The following is a 19976-nucleotide window of genomic DNA, read 5'->3' on the forward strand; positions in this document are numbered from 1 at the left end:
GCGCCACCATGCCCAGCTAATTTTTGTATTTTTAGTAGAGACGGGGTTTCACCATGTTGATCAGGATGGTCTCGATCTCTTGACCCCTCGTGGTCCACCCGCCCCGGCCTCCCAAAGTGCTGGGATTACAGTTACAGGCTTGAGCCACCGCGCCCGGCCAAGAATTAATTTTTTTAGAGAGATAGGGTCTTGCTATGTTGCCCAGGTTGGCCTTGTATTCCTGGCTTCAAGAAATTCTCCCACCTCAGCCTCCCCACCTTCTAGCTTAGGGACCCCTTAGCCTTCTCAGGGCCCCTTGAGCAGCTATCTAAACATCAAGCACCTGGGTCATGCTGTGTGACCTGAAGTCTCCAGTTTGCCCTCTCTGTGCTTGGCATCAAAGCAGCGTAGGCCAGATGCAGAAGTGTGACCCACCTAGGAGCTCTTTTTTTGAGACAGGGTCTCAATCTGTCCCCCAGGCTGGAGTGCAGTGGCACAGTCTCGGCTCACTGCAACCTCCGTCTCCTGCGTTCCAGATCCTCCTACCCCAGCCTCCTAAGTGGCTGGGATTACAGGAGCGCATCACCACGCCCGGCTGGATTTGGTATTTTTAGTAGACGTGGGGTTTCACCATGTTGGCCAGGCTGGTCTCCAACTCCTGACCTCATGATCCTCCTGCTTCAGCCTCCCAAAGTGCCGGGATTACAGGCATGTCACTGCGCCCTTTAATTTGCCTTTTTAAATTTTTTTGAGAGAGGTTCTTGCTGTCACCCAGGCCGGAGCACAGAGGTGCTATCTTAGCTCACTGCAACCTCCCGAGTTAAAGCAATGCTTGTGCCTCAGGCTCTGGCGCCAGCACACCTGACTACTTTTTTATTTTCACTAGAGACGTGGTTTCGCCATGTTGGCCAGGCTGGTCTTGAACTCCTGGCCTCAAGTGATCCACCTGCCTTGGCCTCCCAAAGCGCTGGGATTACAGGTGTGAGCCCCCGTGCCCGGCCTCACCAGGGAACTCTCGATGTTCTAGGAGGGTGTCTCACGCTGGATGGGCCCCCCCACCCCGGGGCAGCCCACGACACAGAGGCAGGAACACAGCACGGAACCTTCTCATATCTTTATTTGAAAGGCACAGCTAAGCCCACCCTTGATACAGCACTTCCACTTCTCTGCAGAGACCAAACGACAGGACACATCATAAGCTGACTATATACAGACACAGGTGCGGGTGTTGCTTTTTTTAAAAACATTTTTGTCTTTTTTTTTGTTGTAATATCCCCTTCTTAAGAGACAAGCTAGTATACCGGAAAAAGAAACATAAGAAAATAAAAACCAAGACAACTTCAGTACCCTCATCTTTATTTGGGAAGGGGAGGGGGAGTCCTGGGTCGCTCGCCCTCACCCTGCTCCTCCCAGCTCAAGCTCAGCTTGCTCCCCTCCCCGTGCCCCCTCTTTTGTGGGTGACGGGAGAGGACCAGGTGGGCATAGAGGCATCTGGAACTAGCAGAGGTGGTGGGGGGGGGGCAGGAGGTGGAGGTGGGAGCCTATCTGGGGCCCGGGGTTGGGGGAGACTCGGGGTGCCCAGGACGGGAAGGGGGCGGCTAGCATTGCGTGCATGCAGTACCAGGGTGAGCGCGCTGTGGCGTGTGCCCCGAGGGGCCCGGGCAGACCGTCAGTGACACGTGTTCAAAATGGGGGAAGTGACAGCGGTGCCGGACTTGGCCAGCAAGTGCTCCCTTGGGACCTGGGCTCCCATCTGACCCTCCAGGCCTTAGCTTGCCTCGCGTGTCGGGGCAGGTACCCACCTATCCGGGCTGCAGGGGAGGAGGAGGGAGGCCGGGACCGGGGTAGGAAGAAAGCTAGGGCTGGCCTGCAAGCCGAGCTGGGGCGCCACCACAAATACTCCGGGAGTCTCGCCAATCCCCAGCTCTGCCGTGTCTGTGCTACACATTCCCTTCTCTCGGTGTCTGTCTCCCCTCTGTCCCCCCTCCCACCCTCCCCGTCCCGGCCCCCTGCTAATCCGACTTCTCGCCGTCGTCCTCCTGGTGGGTGTCACCGTCGTGCCCGTTCTTGTCTTCCTTGGAGAGGTGGGCCTGGGAGCCCAGCGCCGACAGTGAGAGGAGGCCGGTGCCTGCGCTGACCGCCGGCAGCGAGGGCGGCTGCAGCCCCACTGGGAGTGGGGTGAGGGGCAGGGCCAGGGCCTGCAGCTGGGACAGCTGGTGGGCTTGGAGCTGCTGCTGCAGGGCGTGGGGGGGGAGCGTTAGCTGCCTGGGGCCCACCTGTGCCCCGCCCCCCGCCCAGGTCCCATACGTACTCGGATGATGGAGTTCAGCTCAGGGGCGGTGACCTGCTTAGCCCTCTCGATGGCTCCCAAGACCTGCTGCTGGTGCTGGAAGAGGGGGAGGGGGAGGCAGTGATTCCTCTGATCCTGGTGGAGGGGGGGGCTGAGGCCGGGAAAAGCCCCACTACCAAGCGGGTGGTCATGTCCACTCCTCCCAGTGGTTGTCAGCCCCATCAGAAAGCGCCCTCCCTCTCCAGCTGCTTCCTTCACCAAGCCTGATCTTCAGCTGGCCAACAGAGGCGAACGGAAAAGTCCAGAAAACCATGAAAAGTGTGTGTGCGAAGTCGTCAGGAAACGGCCTGTGAGCGAGCCCGGGAGAAACCCTGGATGCCGACCACTCTCACGTGCAGAGACGGGAAAGATGAGAATCTCGGTGCAGTACGCAACCTGCCCAACTGTACAGGGACGTCGGTCCTAAGAGCTCCGACACTGCCCTGACGTCGGCCAAGTTGAGCCCTTCTCCTTCCATGGCTGGGGAAGGCCCAGTGAATTCTGGCGGAGGCCAGCCGGGGAATGGGCCCAGGTTCTGGGCAATGCCCTCCCCAGCTCTTCCCAAACAGCTGACTCTCTGCGGCCAGCAGATGCTACTAGAATCTACCAGTCTCCCTTTTCGCCTTGGCTACCAGGAAGCATCTGTTCTGAAGGGCTCCAAATGCCCTTTTCTCTAAGGCTTTCTGTCTTTTTTCTTTTTTTGAGATGGAGTCTCACCCTTTCGCCCAGGCTGGAGCGCAGTGGTGCGATCTCAGCTCACGGCAACCTCCACCTCCCAGGGTTCAAACGATTCTCCTGCCTCAGCCTCCCAAGTAGCTGGGATTACAGGCACACGCCACCACGCCCAGCTAATTTTTCGTATCTTTAGTAGAGACGCGGTTTCACCTTGTTGGCGATGGTCTCGAACTCCTGACCTTGAATTCCTGACCTCATGATCTGCCCACTTTGGCCTCCCAAAGTGCCGGGATTACAGGCGTGAGCCACCGTGCCTGTCCCTCTCGAGGGCTTTCATTGGGTCCTTCTAGACTTGTCCCTGGGCAAAGCAGGGCACCCAAAAGATCCGGAGATACACACGCAGGAATTGAAAAGGATATTACAGGCTTTTGACAGTAAACCCAGCAGGGAACAGGAGACGGGCCTTACGTGGCCCTGGGGAGGGGCGCCTCACATCCTGAGCCTCAGAACCCAAGAAAAGAGAAGAGGAGGCCGGGCGCGGTGGTTCACGCCTGTAACCCCAGCACTTTGGGAGGCCGAGGCGGGTGGATCACAAGGTCAAGAGATCGAGACCATCCCGGTCAACATGGTGAAACCCCGTCTCTACTAAAAAAAATACAAAAATTAGACCGGGCGTGGTGGCGTGTGCCTGTAACCCAGCACTTTGGGAGGCCGAGGCAGGAGAATCACGAGATCAGGAGTTCGAGACCAGTCTGGCCAACATGGTGAAACTCCATCTCTACTTTAAAAAAAAAAAAGGAGCTGGCGTCAGGTTCCTCTGGGTGTGTGTGTGCAAGTGTTAATGTGTGCGCGGGATCACGTGTGCCCACGTGTAGCTGCACCTGTGCCTGTGTCTGTACTGTCTGCGTGTGTGTCTCTCCCGTGTGCTGACGCCCATCTGCGTGGCTGTGTCCCTGTGTGGCTGCCCGTGCCCCCCCCCCCCGCCATCACACCCACAGGTCCTCTGTCCTCTGCCGCCCGCAGGGCCTGGAGGATGTCTGAAGAAGGGAAAGCAGGAAGATACAAGGAAAACCTTCCCGGGGCAGTTCCCGTCGACATTCCTACCTATGTCATGACGCACTCCAGCTGGGAATTCCAGAGCAGGGTGAGGCCCGCCCTCCACACCCCTTCCCTGGCCTGGGGATTTTTCTGCACAGGCTGGCTCTGGTGTCCAGAGCCGGGAGGCCTGTGCCCTGGGGTGCCCAGCGCACCACCTGAGATGGCTGCAGGGGGGCAGGGGCTGGGCACGTGCAGGCCCCCACTCCGGCACCGCCTCCCGGGGCCCTGGCTCTTACCTCTTGGGAGAGGTAAGGCAGGACCTGGGCACAAATCCCATTCAGCCTCTTCACGATCTCCGCCTGGAACACACAGAGGAAGCCGGCTCCAGTCCTGGGCGGGTGGTGGGGAGAGGCCAGCCCGACGAGGCCCACACGAGGGCCCGGCCCGGCCCTGCCACGTGGGGCTTCTCTCTGAGAGGAGCTGGGTCTGGCCCTCGTGTGGGCCAGAGGGTGGGATGAGCAAAGCCATGTTGGGGTCGAGGGCAGCCGGTGGCAAAGGTGGGCCTCGAGGCTGGCGGTCCCTACAGCTTAGGGTGCAGCGAGGTGCAGGAGGCCACACTACACTGGGGCTCGGTGACTCTGAGAGGACCAGACCCTGGCAGGTAGTAAGCACTTGTGGGAATGTAGGGAGGGCTGTGCCCCTCCCCGCCTGGAAGAAAAAACTTCCAGGGAGGCCTGAAAAAGAAACGGGGTTGGGAGCTTGGGAAGGGCTTGGGAGGTAACTGGATAACAGGGCTGGCTTTGTGCCCAGTGAGGGCCTGCTGCTACCTGCCTGGGGGTGCCTAAGTCGGGGCTTGGGGCTCGAGGTTGGGGGGAGGGAGGAGGGGGGAGGGAGGAGGGAAAGGGGAGAGGAGGAGGGAAGAGAGGAGGAGGACGAGGGGAGGAGGAGGGGGAGGGAGTGTAGGGGGAGGGGGAGGAGGAGAGGGAGGGGGAAGGGGGAGGCGGAGGTGGGGGAGGGAAGAAGAGGAGGAAGGGGAGGAGGGCGAGGAGGGGGAAGGAGGGGATGAGGGGGAAGGAGGGGATGAGGGGGAGGGGGAGGAGGGGGAAGGAGGGGATGAGGGGGAGGGGGAGGAGAAGGAAGGAGGGGATGAGGGGGAGGGGGGGAGGAGGAGGGGGGAGGGGGAGGAAGGGATGAGGGGGAGGAGGGGGGGAGGGGAGGGGGAGGAGGAGGAGCAGGGGAGGGGGAGGGGGAGGAGGGGGAGGGGAGGAGGAGGAGGGCGTACCTGTTTGTGCATCTCTATGTTCAAGCCGTAGGACATCTCGTAGTACTATTTGGGGGAGAGAGAGAGGGAGCAGGAGATGGGGGTGGGGAAGGATGGGGGGGTGAGGAGACAAAGAGACAGGGGAGTGACAGAGACAGACCAAGTGGGGGAGACAGCAAGAGACAGCTGAGAGCAGGAAGAAAGGGAGAGGCAGGTGGGAGGGAGGGAGTGCAGGAGAGAGAGACACCCACACCCAGCATGGCAGCCAGCCTGCCCGGGAGAGGGGGCTGGGGGCCCGCTAGGGCTGCGGATGGAGACTGGGGGGCCCTCTAGGTCCCTCGCCCCGGCCTGGCTCCTCCCCCACTCCGCGTGCATGGAGAGAACACGCATTCCAGGGCTCCTAATCTTGTATCTTTCTATGTCTTGACTGCGGGTGGGCCCCAACTCCGGGATGTTTGCCTGCCTGGGTATAAACAGTGAGGGCAAACGAGCCTACTGGCTCTGGCTCTGGGGCCAGCAGCTCCCCTCATCCCAAGCCCCAGATCTGACCCTGCCCCTCCCTTGCTCTAAACCCTCCCGTGGCTCCCCGTCACCCGTCGGGAGAAACCCAAGCTCATTCCCAGGCCTTCACGCGGTTTCTCCTTCTCTGCCTGGTAAACTCCTACTCATCCTGCAAGAGCCCAGCTGCGTGCCCCACTTCTCCATATAGTCTTCCTCATCCAGGTCCTAGGTCCCTCTCTCTGACCCTGGCTCCATCCCTTCTGACTGCCAGGGTCAGAGTCTGGCTCTGCCTCCCCCAACAGTCTGGGAGATCTGGGTCCTGGGCTGAGACCCTAGTATCGCTGCTCGAGGGTCAGGCCAGGGTGGGTCAGGGAGGGGATTTCTGATGCAGAAATTGCCACCTGGCAGTTACAACACAAGGCAAAGGATTCTAGCAGCAGTAATGCAGTGTCACACCTCGATCCCCCCGCCCCCTGAAATGAGTAGGGCTCAGACCCCCTCCCACAGGCTTCCTCTCTCAGCTTGGCCCAAAGGGGTTAAGTGGGGGGCCCTTGGCAGTGGGGAGGGCCTCGGCTGCTCCCCCACGTCAGTTCCTGGCTGTTGGCTTTCACAGCCTCCTCCTCCTCCTCCTCCTCCTCCCTCCTCCGCTGCCAAGGACAGCCGGGGGACCTGGCAGGCCTGGTCTGCAACCCGGCGGCTTGGCAACTCAGCCACCTCCTCGGCCAGCTGCCAGGCTAGTGAGGCAGGCTCAGCCCAGCAGGGGCCGGCTGAGTGGAGAACAGGCCCTGAGCCCGCACGATTCCCAGGGGAGGTGGCCCGGGTTTAGGTAGCAGCTGGCCGTGGCGGGGCGGTGGGGTGTGGGAGGCCCTGTCCCCGCCCCGAGCACCGGACCTGGGGGTGGAGTGACTTTACCATCACGTAGTGACGCTGCATCTCCGACTTCTCGCTGGCCAACTTGTCACATTCCAGCTTCAGGCTGAGGAGGCACAGGGGGAGACCGGGTGGTTGGTGGCAGATGGGCGGGACCCCCCACCCTCTGTTATCCAGGGGAGGAAACTGAGGCTCCAAGATGCCTCGACCCCCCCGAAAGGGCGCAATCAGCCCGTTCTCAGAGGGTCAGACAACAACTCTTAATTTTTTAATTGAGATGGGGGTCTCCCTATGTCGCCCAGACTGGTCTCAAAAACTCCTGGGCTCGAGTGATCCTCCTGCCTCGGCCTCCCGAAGTGCTTGGGATTACAGATGGGAGCCACCTGCTGTGCCTGGCCGAGGGAGCCAGGAGCTTTGGTGGGGCTGAGGGCATTGAGTTGAGGGGAAGGGAAGTGGGTAAGTTGAGCTCCCTGTGATTCGGGGGCGAGGGGAGAGCGCCAGGGCCGCTGACGGTAAGGAGGGGGTGATGAAACCCCCCTTGAAGATCTGGTGGAGGAGAAAGAACGGACATTATAGAAACACCAGAAGTCGGAGGGCGCTCGGCATCGCGGCCTCAGAGACTTTCACAAGCCTTTACCTCTCACGATCCGGATGTTCCCGCAGCGTCATTGTCACGCTCCTTTTATAGATGACACAGTGGACACCCAGAGAGGGCGAGCAATCGGCTCAAGGTCACACAGCCAAGAAGCAGCCCAAGCTTTCAACCACAGGGGAAAATTTTCCAGACCCAAATAGAAATCTTAAAGAGGCTGAGAGGGTCCAGGGCTGCAAGGCAGCTCCCAGCTGGCCTTCCCAAGGGGACCCTAGCTTCGTGGGGGCCTGAGCTTCCTGGGGAGACCCCTCAGCTCCCTCTATTCCTTCCTGTCTTTTTTTCTTTTTGAGACAGCATCTCGCTCTGTCGCCAGCCTGGGATGCAGTGGCGCGATCTCGGCTCACTGCAGCCTCCGTCTCCCGGGTTCAAGCGATTCTCCTGCCTCAGCCTCCCGAGGAGCTGGGATTACAGGCGCTCGCCACGACGCTCGGCTAATTTTTGTGTTTTTAGTAGAGACGGGGTTTCTCCATGTTGGCCAGGCTGGTCTCGATCTCTTGACCTCATGATCCACCCACCTCGGCCTCCCAAAGTGCTGGGATTACGCGCGTGAGCCACCCCGCCCGGCAGCCTTTTTTATTTAGCTGTGACAAAACACACCATTTCTCCAACTCCACCTGGGCCGTCCAGGTGGCTTATGCCACAGTTTCCTTCTTACAGGCCCTCCCGGGAGGGATGAGCTTCCAGGCGTTTCTCAAAGCCCCCATGAGGGTGTCGTCGCCGGAGGGAGAGGGTAGGAAGGCCTCCCAGTCCAGGAAAAGAACTCGTGATGCAGTGGGGGAGGTGGACAAGCCCGTGTCCTTTACCCATTTAAATCCAACCCAGCACAGCGGCCCTGCGGACCTGGCTCTGGCTGACCTGCTCCGACCAGCCCCGGCCCCTCCCGGACTGGGTTGAGAGCTTGGCCCTGCGTCTTCCCTGCTGTGTGACTCCAGGCAGACTCCGCTACTTCTCTGGGCTTCATTTCCTCCTCTGTGAGGTGCCACCCACCTCGCAGGGTGCAGTGGGGAAGACTCAATGAACTCAGACAAGAAAAGCTCTGGAACAGTACCCGGCATACAGCAAGCACCCCATAAATGCATGGGGATTTTTTTTTAAAGCCAGTCAAATTTAGCAGTGGGGGCTTGTATACCAACTTTAGCGATACTAATGTTAGTAAGTTCTGATAACCCAGTAGCAGCCCATGCCCATGGATCTTATGACCCCCAGGGAGCCTGGCACTGTGCTCTACCGGAGAAGAGGGTGCCAAGTTGGGGATGTTTGGCCTCCACCAGCTTTCCTCTAGTGCACTTGACCAGGCGCGGTGGCTCACGCCTGTAATCCCAGCACTTTGGGAGGCCGGGGCGGGTGGATCACCTGAGGTCAGGAGTTCGAGACCAGCCTGGCCAACATGGTGAAACCCCGTCTCTACTAAAAATACAAAAAATTAGCTGGGCATGGTGGCGCGTGCCTGTAATCCCAGCTACTCGGGAGGCTGAGGCAGGAGAATTGCCTGAACCCAGGAGGCGGAGGTTGCGGTGAGCCGAGATCGCGCCATTGCACTCCAGCCTGGGTAACAAGGGTGAAACTCCGTCTCAAAAAAAAAAAAAGTGCATTTGTTGCTAACATTAAAAAAAAAAAATCAGGGCTGGGCAAAGTGGCTCACGCCTGTAATCCCAGCACTTTGGGAGGCCGAGCGGGTGGATCACCTGAGATCGGGAGTTCAAGACCAGCCTGGCCAACATGGCGAAAGCCTGTCTCTACTAAAAATACAAAAATTAGGAGAGTGGTGGCGCGTGCCTGTAATCCCAGCTACTTGGGAGGCCGAGACAGGAGATCACTTGACCCAGGAGGCGGAGGTTGGAGTGAGCCGAGATTGCCCCTCTGCACTCCCGCCTGGGCGACAGCGTGAGACTTGATCCGGCCACCCAGGGGCTGTTATGCCTTGAACATCCAGTGTGTGCCTGATATGGCAGGGCTTTCTGGATAGCAGAAAGCCCAGGCCCAGCAGATGGAGACTCCAAAGCTCAGAGAGGGCGTCTGGCTTACTGGAGGTCACACAGCACTGCGAAGGCCATCTGATCTCTTCCCTGTGGAATCAGGTCAGCCCCAGGGCCCACCAGGCAGTCTCAAACCCTATGCTTCCAGGGACCCAAATAGAAGTTTCTGGGGCCTTCCTGGAAAGCTGGTTCCAGTGCTTTTGACTGTCGGGGTCTCAGTGTGCCCATCTTGAGAATGGGCACGACAGCCGGACCTCACGAGGAAGCACATATGGTCTTTAGCACACAGGGAGTACCCCGAAAGTTTGGATAGTTTCAAAATCGAGATTCCCCTTTCTACTTGGAGGAAGTCCAGGGTCCCTCCAGGATGGGCAAACTGCAGTCAGGAGAGGGCCCCCAGGCTGAAACGTGGGCCTCAGCGTGGCCTGACTTCCTCCAGACTCCCAGGTCTGCTGCGCCCCTCCAGAGCAGGGCACGTGGGAATCTGCATCCTTACACCAGGAGAGAGACCTGGTGCCCACCTCAGCCTTGCCCCTTCCTCAGTGCTGTGGATACTAACCCTGAGGAAATCCCTGACCTCTCTGGGCTTAAGCTTCTTTCTTTTGTTTTCTTTTTTTTTTTTTCTGAGACGGATTCTCACTCTTGTTACCCAGGCTGGAGTGCAATGGCGCGATCTCGGCTCACCGCAACCTCCGCCTCCTGGGTTCAATCAATTCTCCTGCCTCAGCCTCCCGAGTAGCTGGGATTACAGGCACGCACCACTGTGCCCAGCTAATTTTGTATTTTTAGTAGAGACGGGGTTTCACCTTGTTGACCAGGATGGGCTCGATCTCTTGACCTCGTGATCCACCCGCCTCGGCCTCCCAAAGTGCTGGGATTATAAGGGTGAGCCACCGCCCGGCCTGGGCTTACATTTCTTTAAGAGGACTCAATAGTTCCCTCGCCTTAGACCAGCTACATGGCAAACTCTTCAGAAAGGTCAGATTTCTGAAAGGAGAAGCACCTTGGAGAACGTGATGGGCGCTGGGAACCCTTTCTCCAAAACTGGCCAAAGACAGACATAACCAGGTTACAAAATGTGTTTTGGGGTTGGGGGGATGGTGAGTCCAGGCTCTAAGCTGGTTGGCGCAAGGTCTTTTATCCAGCGGGGGGTGGGGGGGGGCTTGGGGGAGACTGGGGAGGAGGGAGGGACTCTGAAGTCACACAGGTGGGTCTTTGGGCAAATTATTTAACTTTTTTGTGCCTCGGTTTCCTCCTCTACAAACTGGGGCTGTTTAAAGAAAGGAATTCAGTATTTGTCAAGCGATTCGGTCGGAGCCTAGCACACGTTATTTTCCCAATCTGCCGTCCGTGCAGAACAAGGGGGCTCACCCTCTCGGGCGCAGGGACCCCGACCCGCCCCTCACCTGTGGTACTGAGCTTGCAGGAGCTGAAACTCGTCTTTGATGCGGTCGCAGGAGTCCGAGGTGGTGAATTTGAGTTGCTGGGGTAGGTGCGAGGAGCCCTGTGGGGAGGGGGGCGCCCCGGTCAGGCCCAGGCGTGGGCCAGGCCCCCCTCAAGGGCGGGCCAGGAGGGAGCGGCCGCGCAGCTGCGGCGCCCCCCCTCCTGCCCCACTTCCTGGGCCCGTGTTTACCGCCCCTGGCAAGGCCCCCACCCGCGCTTCCTGCCCCCGCCTCTCCCCGGGGGAAGCTGAGGGGGTGGGTGCGCCCGGAGCCGCCCCGTCCCCCGCCACCCCCAGGCAGTGGGGGGTGCGTTTTAAGGCCCGCCCTAGGTGGGGGGCAGGGTACGCCCTCTACCGCCCCTCCAAAGCGCCGGGAGTGGGTGCCTCCGAGGGGGGTGGAAACGCGCCCTAGGGAGCCCCCTCCCCAAGTTGAGGGGCAGCGAGTCCCCCCTGCAAAGTCCCCTTGGGGAAGGGGGTCTCTCTCGGCGCCCTAAATCTTCCGGGGGGGAGCCCACCCCAGAATCCCAGCGCCCTTCCTCGGGGACGCGCTCTCTTCCGGGAGGGGGGACGCCTCGGATTGTCCCCCCCACCACAGGCCCCCAAAGGAGCCCCGCGCTGGAGGTGCCTGGCGGGGCTCCCGGAGATCCCCAGGCCCGAGGCCAAGGCCGTCCGAGGCCCTGCCTGTCCCGGCGGGCGGGGGGGGGGGCGCCAAGCCGGGAGCTGGGGGGGGGTTCGGGGCCCGGAAGCTGGGGGAGAATCGGGAACTGAGGGGGTGTCCGGGGGTCGGCGGCAGGACGGGGGTCGCGCGGGGCTCGGAGCCCGAGAGGGAAGCCAGGGCCCGGGAGCTGGGGGGGCGCGGGGCGGGGGCGCGGGGAGGGGGCGCCGGGCGGGCGGGCCCCGCTTACCGAATGCCTGCTTTGTGGAAACATCATGTCAGTCGCGGCGGGGGGCGCGGGCTGCGCCCCGGCTGTGCGCCCCGGCTCGGGCTGCTCGGGGCGCCGGGCGGCCGCGCCTTTGTCCCGGCGCGGATCGGCAGCTCCCGGGGCCGCCGCCGCCGCCTCCCGCGCCCGGCCTCGCCCGCTTCCTGCGCCCCCTCCCCGCGCGCCCGGCCCCGGCGCGCCCCGGGCCCCGCTTCCTGCGCGCCCGGCGCCCCTCCCCGCCCCTCCCCGCCGCCCGCCTCCCCGCTCCCCGGCCCCACCGCTATTGTCTAATGGCGGCGACGCCGGCGGTGGCCGCGGCTCGGCTGCTGCGGAGGCTCCGGCTCCACCTGCCGCCGCCGCCCGTGCCCCGTGCGCGCCGCCGAGGGGGGGGACGCGCGCGCCCGGGGAGGCCTGCGGATCCCCACCCCGGCCCGCCTCCCCGGGGCCCGCCCGCCGCGGTGACCTTGGGCCCGGCGCGCCCCCGCCCCGGGCCGCGGCCCCCGCCACCCGCCCCAGCCTGGCGGCCGGCCTGGCCTCGGTTTCCCCATCTGTCAGAGAAAGGGACCCGGCTGCCCAGGTCGAAGCCGCCGGCCCTGCGGTGGCACGACCTGGACGCGTGCCAGGGACGTATTCTGTGACCTTGGCTCTGGCTGGGCGGTGGTTCTCGCCGGGCCTCAGTTTCCTCTTCTGCAGAAAGGCAGCGGTCATGCCGCCTTCCTCAGGGAAGCCATTCTTTGGACACCTTTATGGAGGGCCTGTGTGCCAGGCCCGGCTGCTCCAGGGCCCTGGGGTGGGTGGGGGGGGTACAAGGCCCCTGCCCTGGTGAGGTGCCTGGAGACAGACAGAGATAAATTCAGGAGCTGAATTCCCAGCAGGTCAGATGGTGGGGACGCCTCTGCGGGGAAAATCGGCTGGGACAATGGCGGGGTAGGAAGGTGCAAGGTTGAACAGAGGGCAGGGAGGGTCAGAGAGGGCTTCCTCCTCCACAAACGGACCCCAAGGAGCGAGAACAGGGGATGGGGGCAGTGCCAGTCAGAGGCAGGACGAGCAGGTGCAAAGGCCCTGGGGCAGGACTGTGCCTGGCACCAGGATGCCCGGGATGGAGGCAGGGCCTGGGCCTGGGGCTTCATGCTGTTGCCCAGGCCCCCTGCCCCCAGCAGGGCTTCTGCCTGGGTGAATCTTTACTGCTGCGTTTTGAAATTCCGAATCATTTTCGAACAAGGGGCCTTTCAGTTTTCTTTTGTACTGTGCCCTGCAACTCTGTAGCTGGTGACACAGGCCAGTTCCAAAAGGGCTTGTGGGCCTCGGGGAGTACAGGGCTCTTGCTCTGAGTGAGGTGGGAGCCCTGGAGGGCTGTGGAAGGAAGAGGGACAGGACCTGGTGGTTTTTTTTTTTTTTTTTTTTTTTTTTTTTTTGAGATGGAGTCTTGCTCTGTCACTCAGGCTGGAGTGCAGTGGCACGATCTTGGCTCACTGCAGCCTCTGCCTCCTGGGTTCAAGCGATTCTCCTGCCTCAGCCTCCTGGGTAGCTGGGACTACAGGCACCCACCACCACGCCCACCTAATTTTTATATTTTTAGTAGAGATGGGGTTTCACATGTTGGCCACGGTGGTCTCGAACTCCTGACGTCAGGTGATCCTCCCGCCTCCTCCTCCTCCCAGAGAGCTGGGATTACAGGTGCTTTTGCTCTGAGTGAGGTGGGAATCCCTGGAGGGCCGTGGGAAGAGGAGGGAGCAGACCTGGTGGCAGTTATGAAAGGATCCCTCTCTCTGCCATGCGGAGAACAGGTCCCAAAGAGGTGCTGAAATAAGGCTGTGACTTCAGGGTCTTCCTCTGGCAGGTGCTAAGTACAGTCTCTTCATCGTCATCACCCACTAGGCACCCTGCCCCCTCGGATGAATGGTTGGCCTCGACTGTGCTCAGCTGTAAAATGGATCTGGAACCCAAGGCTCCTTACCTTGGCAGATAAAGGTGAGAGCCGTCCGTGATCAAGATTAATTATCTTGGCCGGGCGCGGTGGCTCACACCTGTAATCCAGACACTTTGGAGGCCAAGGCGGGCGGATCACCTGAGGTTGGGAGTTCAAGACCAGCCTGACCAACATGCTGAAACCCCATCTTAAAAAAAATAATAAAAATAAAAATAAATAAAGGAGGAAGGAACAAAGATTAGGATTTTGGACTTACTTTTTTTTGAGACGGACTCTCATTCTGTGTTCAGGCTGGAGTGCAGTGGCGTGATCTCAGCTCACTGCAACCACTGCCTCCGGGGGTCAAGTGATACCCCTGCCGCAGCCTCCCAAGCAGCTGGGACCACAGGCGTGCGCCAGCACACCCAGCTAATTTTTGTATTTTTATTAGAGACAGGGTTTCACCATGTTGGCTGGGATGGTCTCGATCTCCGATCTGCCCTCCTTAGTCTCCCAGACTGTTGGGGTTACAGGTGTGAGCCGCCGCACCCGCCGTGGGTTTTTAAGATGAATACTTACTACTTGTTAAGAGTCAGGCCTTCAGCCAACCACAAAGCCCATGTTTTTGCTGCCACCAGCAAAACCCTGCTGCCCCGCCCCCACCGCCGTGGGGACCAGACGCCCTCTCTCCTGGGAGGCCACCTGCCAGGGTTTATGTACGCAGGTGCCTTCCAGTATCAGTGCGCCGGGGACCAAACACTCCCATTTTCTTTTCTTTTTTTTTTTTGAGACGGAGTTTCGCTCTTGTTACCCAGGCTGGAGTGCAATGGCGCGATCTCGGCTCACCGCAACCTCCGCCTCCTGGGTTCAGGCAATTCTCCTGCCTCAGCCTCCCGAGTAGCTGGGATTACAGGCGGGCACCACTGTGCCCAGATAATTTTTGTATTTTTAGTAGAGACGGGGTTTCACCATGTTGACCAGGATGGTCTCGATCTCTTGACCTCGTGATCCACCCGCCTCGGCCTCCCAAAGTGCTGGGATTACAGGCGTGAGACACCGCGCCCGGCAAACACTCCCATTTTCGAAGCCCCTACACTTTCGGGGGAAGCGGAGCTGGACACAGATACCTTCAGCGGTGAGGTCAGGGTGGGGCCACCCAGAGGGACCTGGGCCTGTGAAGGAGAGAGTCATTGTGAAAGAATCATTTTTCCAAAACAGTTTTTTTTGATTTGTTTTTGTTTGTTTTCCTTCCGAGAGGGAGGCCCAGAATTGTGGGCCTCACTATAAATAATCAGCCAACCGACCCAGGCCTGTGTGTTTTTTCTACACCCCAAGGGTCTTACGCACTTTAACCTTTAGGGACTGTGCTCACGCCCGTTTTAGACACGAGGAAACCGGCCAGCGCGGTGGCTCACGCCTGTAATCCCAGCACTTTAGGAGGCTGAGGCAGGTGGATCACTTGAGGTCAGGGGTTCAAGACCAGCCTGGCCAACATGGCAAAATCCTGTCTCTACAAAAAATATGAAAATGAGCCAGACGTGGTGGCGCGTGCCTGTAATCCCAGCTACTCGGGAGGCTGAGGCAGGAGAATTGCCTGAACCCAGGAGGCGGAGGTTGCGGAGAGCCGAGATCGCGCCATTGCACTCCAGCCTGGGTAACAAGAGCGAAACTCCGTCTCAAGAAAAAGATAAATAAAATAAACATGAAACAAAAAAGAGACGGGGAAAGGTTCTCCCCAGTCGGGTCACAGAGAGCTGAAGTGGCTTGGCGGAAATCACACTAGATGTAATCCCAGGCCGTTGACCTTGACCCTGGGCCTTTGACCACTACTCAGTGTGGCTTTTGGCAGGGCACGTGCTGCTGGATTGGGGAGCTGGGATTTTACCTGGAGGGCACTGGGGAGCCATGGGAGGGTTTAGAGCAAGATGTTTCTTTCTTTCTTTCTTTTTTTAAAGACGGGGTTTCACCATGTTGGTCAGGCTCGTCTTGAACTCCCGACCTCAGGTGATCCGCCCACCTTGGCCTCCAAAATGCTTGGATTACAGGCCTGAGCCGCCGCGCCCAGCTTATTTACTTATTTATTTTTACTTCCTGCAGGAGGGGTGCCACTCGCCGGCAGCGTTGCCACGAGAGCACCAGCATTTTTCAGTTAGCGCCACTGCACTCCACCTTGGGTGACAGAGATGCCATCTCAAAAAAAAGATTGTCCAAAATAGTGTTTATCCTGATGACTTAGGTATTTGGCACCCCCTTAACTTTTTATTTTTTATTAGGTGCGGTGGTGTGGCTTCTGCTCACCCAAGCCTCGACCTCCTGGGCTCAAGCAGTCCGCCCGCCTCAGCTTCCCGAGTATCTGGGACGACAGGCGTGTGGGACACACACGCTTGGCTAATTTTTGTTTGTTTTTTGTAGAAATGGGGTCTCGCCATGTTACCCAGGCTGGTCTTGAACTTCTGGATGCAAGCGACCTTCCCGCCTTAGCCTCCCAAAGTGCTGGGATTACAGGTGTGAGTCACCGTGCCCTGTCTGTCTTCAGTTTTACGCCTGAAGAAAGGAACTCACTCCCGAGTACACCCTCCCTGGTCCACCTCTGCCTGAATCAAATAGGAAAATCTGGTTTTGCCGAACGTGGTGGCGCGTGCCTGTGGTCCCGGCTACTCGGGAGGCTGAGGTGGGAGGATCGCTTGAGCCCAGGAGTTCTGGGCTGTGGTGCGGTATGCTGATCGGGTGTCTGCACCAAATTCACCATCAGTATAGTGACCTCCCGGGAGCGGGGACCACCAGGTTGCCTAAGGAGGGGTGAACCGGCCCAGGTCGGAAACGGAGCAGGTCAAAACTCTCGTGCTGATCATTAGTGGGATCGCGCCTGTGAATAGCCACTGCACTCCAGCCTGGACAACATAGCGAGACCCCATCTCTTTAAAAAAAAAAAAAAGAAAGGAAAATCTGGTTTTTGGACATTCTGGCCCAGTTAATTCATTCTCTGGGGGAGGCAGGGGGTATCCTGGGCACTGCAGGGTGCTGAGCCGTGTCCCTGGCCTCTCATCACTCCATGCCAGGAGCACCCGTGAGGTGTTCCCCCCACAGATGCCCCCAGACATTGCCCAGTGTCCCATGGTCGGGGGCACAATGACACCAGAATGAGAACCCCTGGCTTAAAGCATGGAAGAGACAGGGCAGCTCCTCTGTGGTAGAGTGATGGGAGGAAGATCAGGTGAGAGACGGGCAGCCTGGGCTGGACCCACTGCAAAGACCTGCTTTGGGGGTGTAGCAAGAACAGAACGCAGCAGGCGGCGTGGGTGAGGAAGGGCAGACAGCTCGACGCAGGAAGGAACGTGTAATTAATTGGGGAGAACGGGGGTTTCGGCGCGTCACACTGGATGGCTGCCACTGCCCCCCCTCCATCCCTGACTCCACGTGTCCACCTCATGGTGCTTCCTCTCCCTGGGATTCTCAGGGCCACATCTGGGGCCAAGGCGGGGTGGGGGATCTGTCTCAGGGATACAACTCTCTGAGACCAGCCTCAAGACCCGGTTACAAATGAGCGCTGGGCCCGTCGGCCTCCAGGGCAGAGCCCGGCGCTGGTACGTGATGGATGGGGCTGCATGGCCATTAATCACAGGCCAGGGAGGAAACAGGTGGCCGCCGTGCAGGCAAGGGGACCTCCCTCCGGTAGGCCCAGGCGGAGGTGGGGCTCAGCTGCCCAGCCCTGGAGTTGAGCCGCTGCATTGCCGCTACCTGGCCGGGTGACGTGGGGCCTTTCGAGCCGACTGCTCCAGGCCTTAGTTTGCCCCCAAGCCCCCTCCCAAATGCAGTTAGCAAATACTTAGCACTTACTGTGTGTCATGGTTGTGAGCGGAGGTTCGGAGCAGTGACGAAGGAGGAGAGGAATCCCCCTCTCCTTTTTGGAGCTCATAAACCTAAAACTTTTATTTATTTATCTTGAGACGGAGTTTCGCTCTTGTTGCCCAGGCTGGAGTGCAATGGTGCGATCTCGGCTCCCTGCGACCTCCGCCTCCAGGGTTGAAGCAATGCTCCTACCTCAGCCTCCCGAGTAGCTGGGATTACAGGCACGTGCCACCATGCCCAGCTAACTTTTGTATTTTTAGTAGAGACGGGGTTTCGCCATGTTGGCCAGGCTGGTCTCCAACTGGCTGGTCTCCACTCCCGACCTCATGATCTGCCCGCCTCGACCTTCCAGATGCTGGGATTACAGGCGCGAGCCACTGCGCCCGACCGATTTATTTATTATTTATTTCAGAGATGGAGTTTCGCTCTTGTCGCCCAGGCTGGAGTGCAACAGTGCGACCTTGGCTCATCGCAACCTCTGCCTTCCAAGTTCAAGCCATTCTCCTGCCTCAGCCTCCCGAGCAGCTGGGACTACAGATGTCGGTCGCTACACCTGGACAAACTGTTGTATTTTTAGTAGAGATGGGTTTTCACCATGTTGCCCAGGCTGGTCTCGAACTCCTGACCTCAGGCGATCCACCCACCTCGGCCTCCCAAAGTGCTGGGATCACAGGTCGGGCCCTCGCACCTGATCCCCGTCTTGATTTAAATGCCACTCTGTCAATGAAACTGCCTTTGACTCTCCTATTTGAGGCAGGGCTATGACCAGGGTGAGCATACTTGTGAGTGAGGTCCATTCTTCAGCCATAAAACTTAAAAGAAACGGGGAGGGGGGAGAGGCGGGGGGGGAAAAGGGGGGGGAAAAGAGGTGGGGGGGAAAGGCGGGGGGGAAAAGAGGCGTGGGGGGAAAAAAAGAGGCGTGGGGGAAAAAGAGGTGGGGGGGAAAAAGAGGCGGGGGGTAAAAGAGGCGGGGGAAGGTGGCTCCTGCCTCTAATCTCAGCGCTTGGGAGGCCAAGGAGGGCAGACTGCTTGACCCCAGGAGTTCAAGGCCAGCCTGGGTGACACGGTGAAGCCCCATCTCTACAAAGAGCAAACAGAATACAGCCGGGAGTGGTGGCACCTGCCTGTCATCCCAGCAAATCAGGAGGCTGAGGTGGGAGGATTGCAAAAGAATAAAAAATACCCGGCCTATTTTTTATTCTTTTGAGACGGAGTCTGGCTCTGTCGCTGGAGTGCAGTGGCGCCGTTTCCACTCCCTGCAGCCTCTGTGATCTGCGCGCCTTCCCCTCCCAAAGTCCTGGGATTACAGGCGTGAGCCACGGCGCCTGGCCAACAATATTTTAACAAATCGAAATTAAGGGAAAAAGTCCACAATGAGGCCGGGCGCGGTGGCTCACGCCTGTAATCCCAGCACTTTGGGAGGCCGAGGCGGGTGGATCACGAGGTCAAGAGATCGAGACAGTCCTGGTCAACATGGTGAAACCCCGTCTCTACTAAAAATACAAAAAATTAGCTGGGCATGGTGGCACGTGCCTGTAATCCCAGCTACTCGGGAGGCTGAGGCAGGAGAATTGCCTGAACCCAGGAGGCGGAGGTTGCGGTGAGCCGAGATCGCACCATTGCACTCCAGCCCGGGTAACAAGAGCGAAACTCCGTCTCAAAAAAAAAAAAAAAAATTGGCCAGGTACAATGGCTTACACCTGTCATCCCGACCCATTTTGCCCAGAGGAGAAAAAAGAAAAAAGGTTTTATGGTCTCAATAGATGCTCTGATTGGCCAGGTTTTGATGATATGATTTTCCAAATTCACTAAACGAGGAAATGAGTGATGATTATTATTACATTATTATTTTTTAGTCCTCCCAGCTTCGTTTGTTTACAAAATGCCTTGTATTTCCAGGCCTGGCAGGAGAAAGACGGAATAAGACTGGATAAATTACAAGCTGAGCACGTATTATAAACCGGGTTGGGCCGGGCACGGTGGCTCAGGCCTGTAATCCCAGCACTTTGGGAGGCCGAGATGGGCAGATCGCTTGAGGTCAGGAGTTCAAGGCCAGCCTGGCCATAATGGTGAAACCCCATCTTTTAAAAAAAAAAAAAAAAGTTAAAAAAAAAAATTCCCACCAACTATAGGGTTACCAGCCTGGCTGCCGTCCCCATCAACTTGCTCAGTGCAGCAATCTCTCATCTCAGGTAGGATGTTTTGGGTGCACATGACAACAGCAATAACAACAACAAAAAAAAACCCGGAATGGCTTAAGTGCATGGAACTGAACATTTACAACATTAGGTCTGACTTCAGGCATGGCTGGATCCAGGTGCTCCAATGGTATCCGGATCTTGTGTCACTGTGCATAGCTGGAATACTTGTCTCCCGTGGCAGCAAACAAACACAGTTTCCCAACAGCTGTAGCCTGGCATCCTCCCAGCTCGGCAACTCCAGCCAATTCCTTCCTCTTTTTTTTTTTTTTTTTTTGAGATGGAGTTTCGCTCTTGTTACCCAGGCTGGAGTGCAATGGAGCGATCTCGGCTCACCGCCACCTCCGCCTCCTGGGTTCAGGCAATTCTCCTGCCTCA

General features: G+C 58.8%; 2 protein-coding genes across 2 annotated transcripts; one reads left to right on the forward strand and one right to left on the reverse strand.

The window, feature by feature from the left end:
* Window positions 1-1078: 1078 nt before the first annotated feature.
* On the reverse strand, window positions 1079-12020 carry TLE5 (TLE family member 5, transcriptional modulator). The gene is made up of 7 exons (XM_054250548.2): window positions 11628-12020; window positions 10688-10785; window positions 6696-6759; window positions 5304-5348; window positions 4318-4380; window positions 2291-2365; window positions 1079-2213 (listed from the first exon to the last, which is right to left on the reverse strand). Exons 1-7 carry the CDS (start codon window positions 11652-11654, stop codon window positions 1992-1994), a joined length of 594 nt encoding a protein of 197 aa, XP_054106523.2. The 5' UTR covers window positions 11655-12020; the 3' UTR covers window positions 1079-1991.
* Window positions 11627-17950, forward strand: LOC128930549 (uncharacterized). Its single transcript, XM_078361472.1, has 3 exons — window positions 11627-12517; window positions 13521-13613; window positions 17813-17950. Exon 1 carries the CDS (start codon window positions 11653-11655, stop codon window positions 12466-12468), a length of 816 nt encoding a protein of 271 aa, XP_078217598.1. The 5' UTR covers window positions 11627-11652; the 3' UTR covers window positions 12469-12517; window positions 13521-13613; window positions 17813-17950.
* The last annotated feature ends 2026 nt before the right edge of the window (window positions 17951-19976 follow it).

This window comes from Callithrix jacchus, chromosome 22 (assembly GCF_049354715.1).
Source record: "Callithrix jacchus isolate 240 chromosome 22, calJac240_pri, whole genome shotgun sequence".
In the NCBI taxonomy this organism is placed as follows: Eukaryota; Metazoa; Chordata; class Mammalia; order Primates; family Cebidae; genus Callithrix; species Callithrix jacchus.

Bases quoted from the DNA above. Each gene is read 5' to 3' on its own strand.
- LOC128930549 (XM_078361472.1), top strand. From the start codon at position 11,653: ATGTCAGTCGCGGCGGGGGGCGCGGGCTGCGCCCCGGCTGTGCGCCCC.
- TLE5 (XM_054250548.2), bottom strand. From the start codon at position 11,654: ATGATGTTTCCACAAAGCAGGCATTCG. The intron at 5,349-6,695 runs GTAAAGTCACTC...TCCCCCAAATAG, and splicing joins TGCAGCGTCACTACGTGATG to TACTACGAGATGTCCTACGG. The intron at 2,366-4,317 runs GTAAGAGCCAGG...CCCCTCTTCCAG, and splicing joins TGCCTTACCTCTCCCAAGAG to CACCAGCAGCAGGTCTTGGG.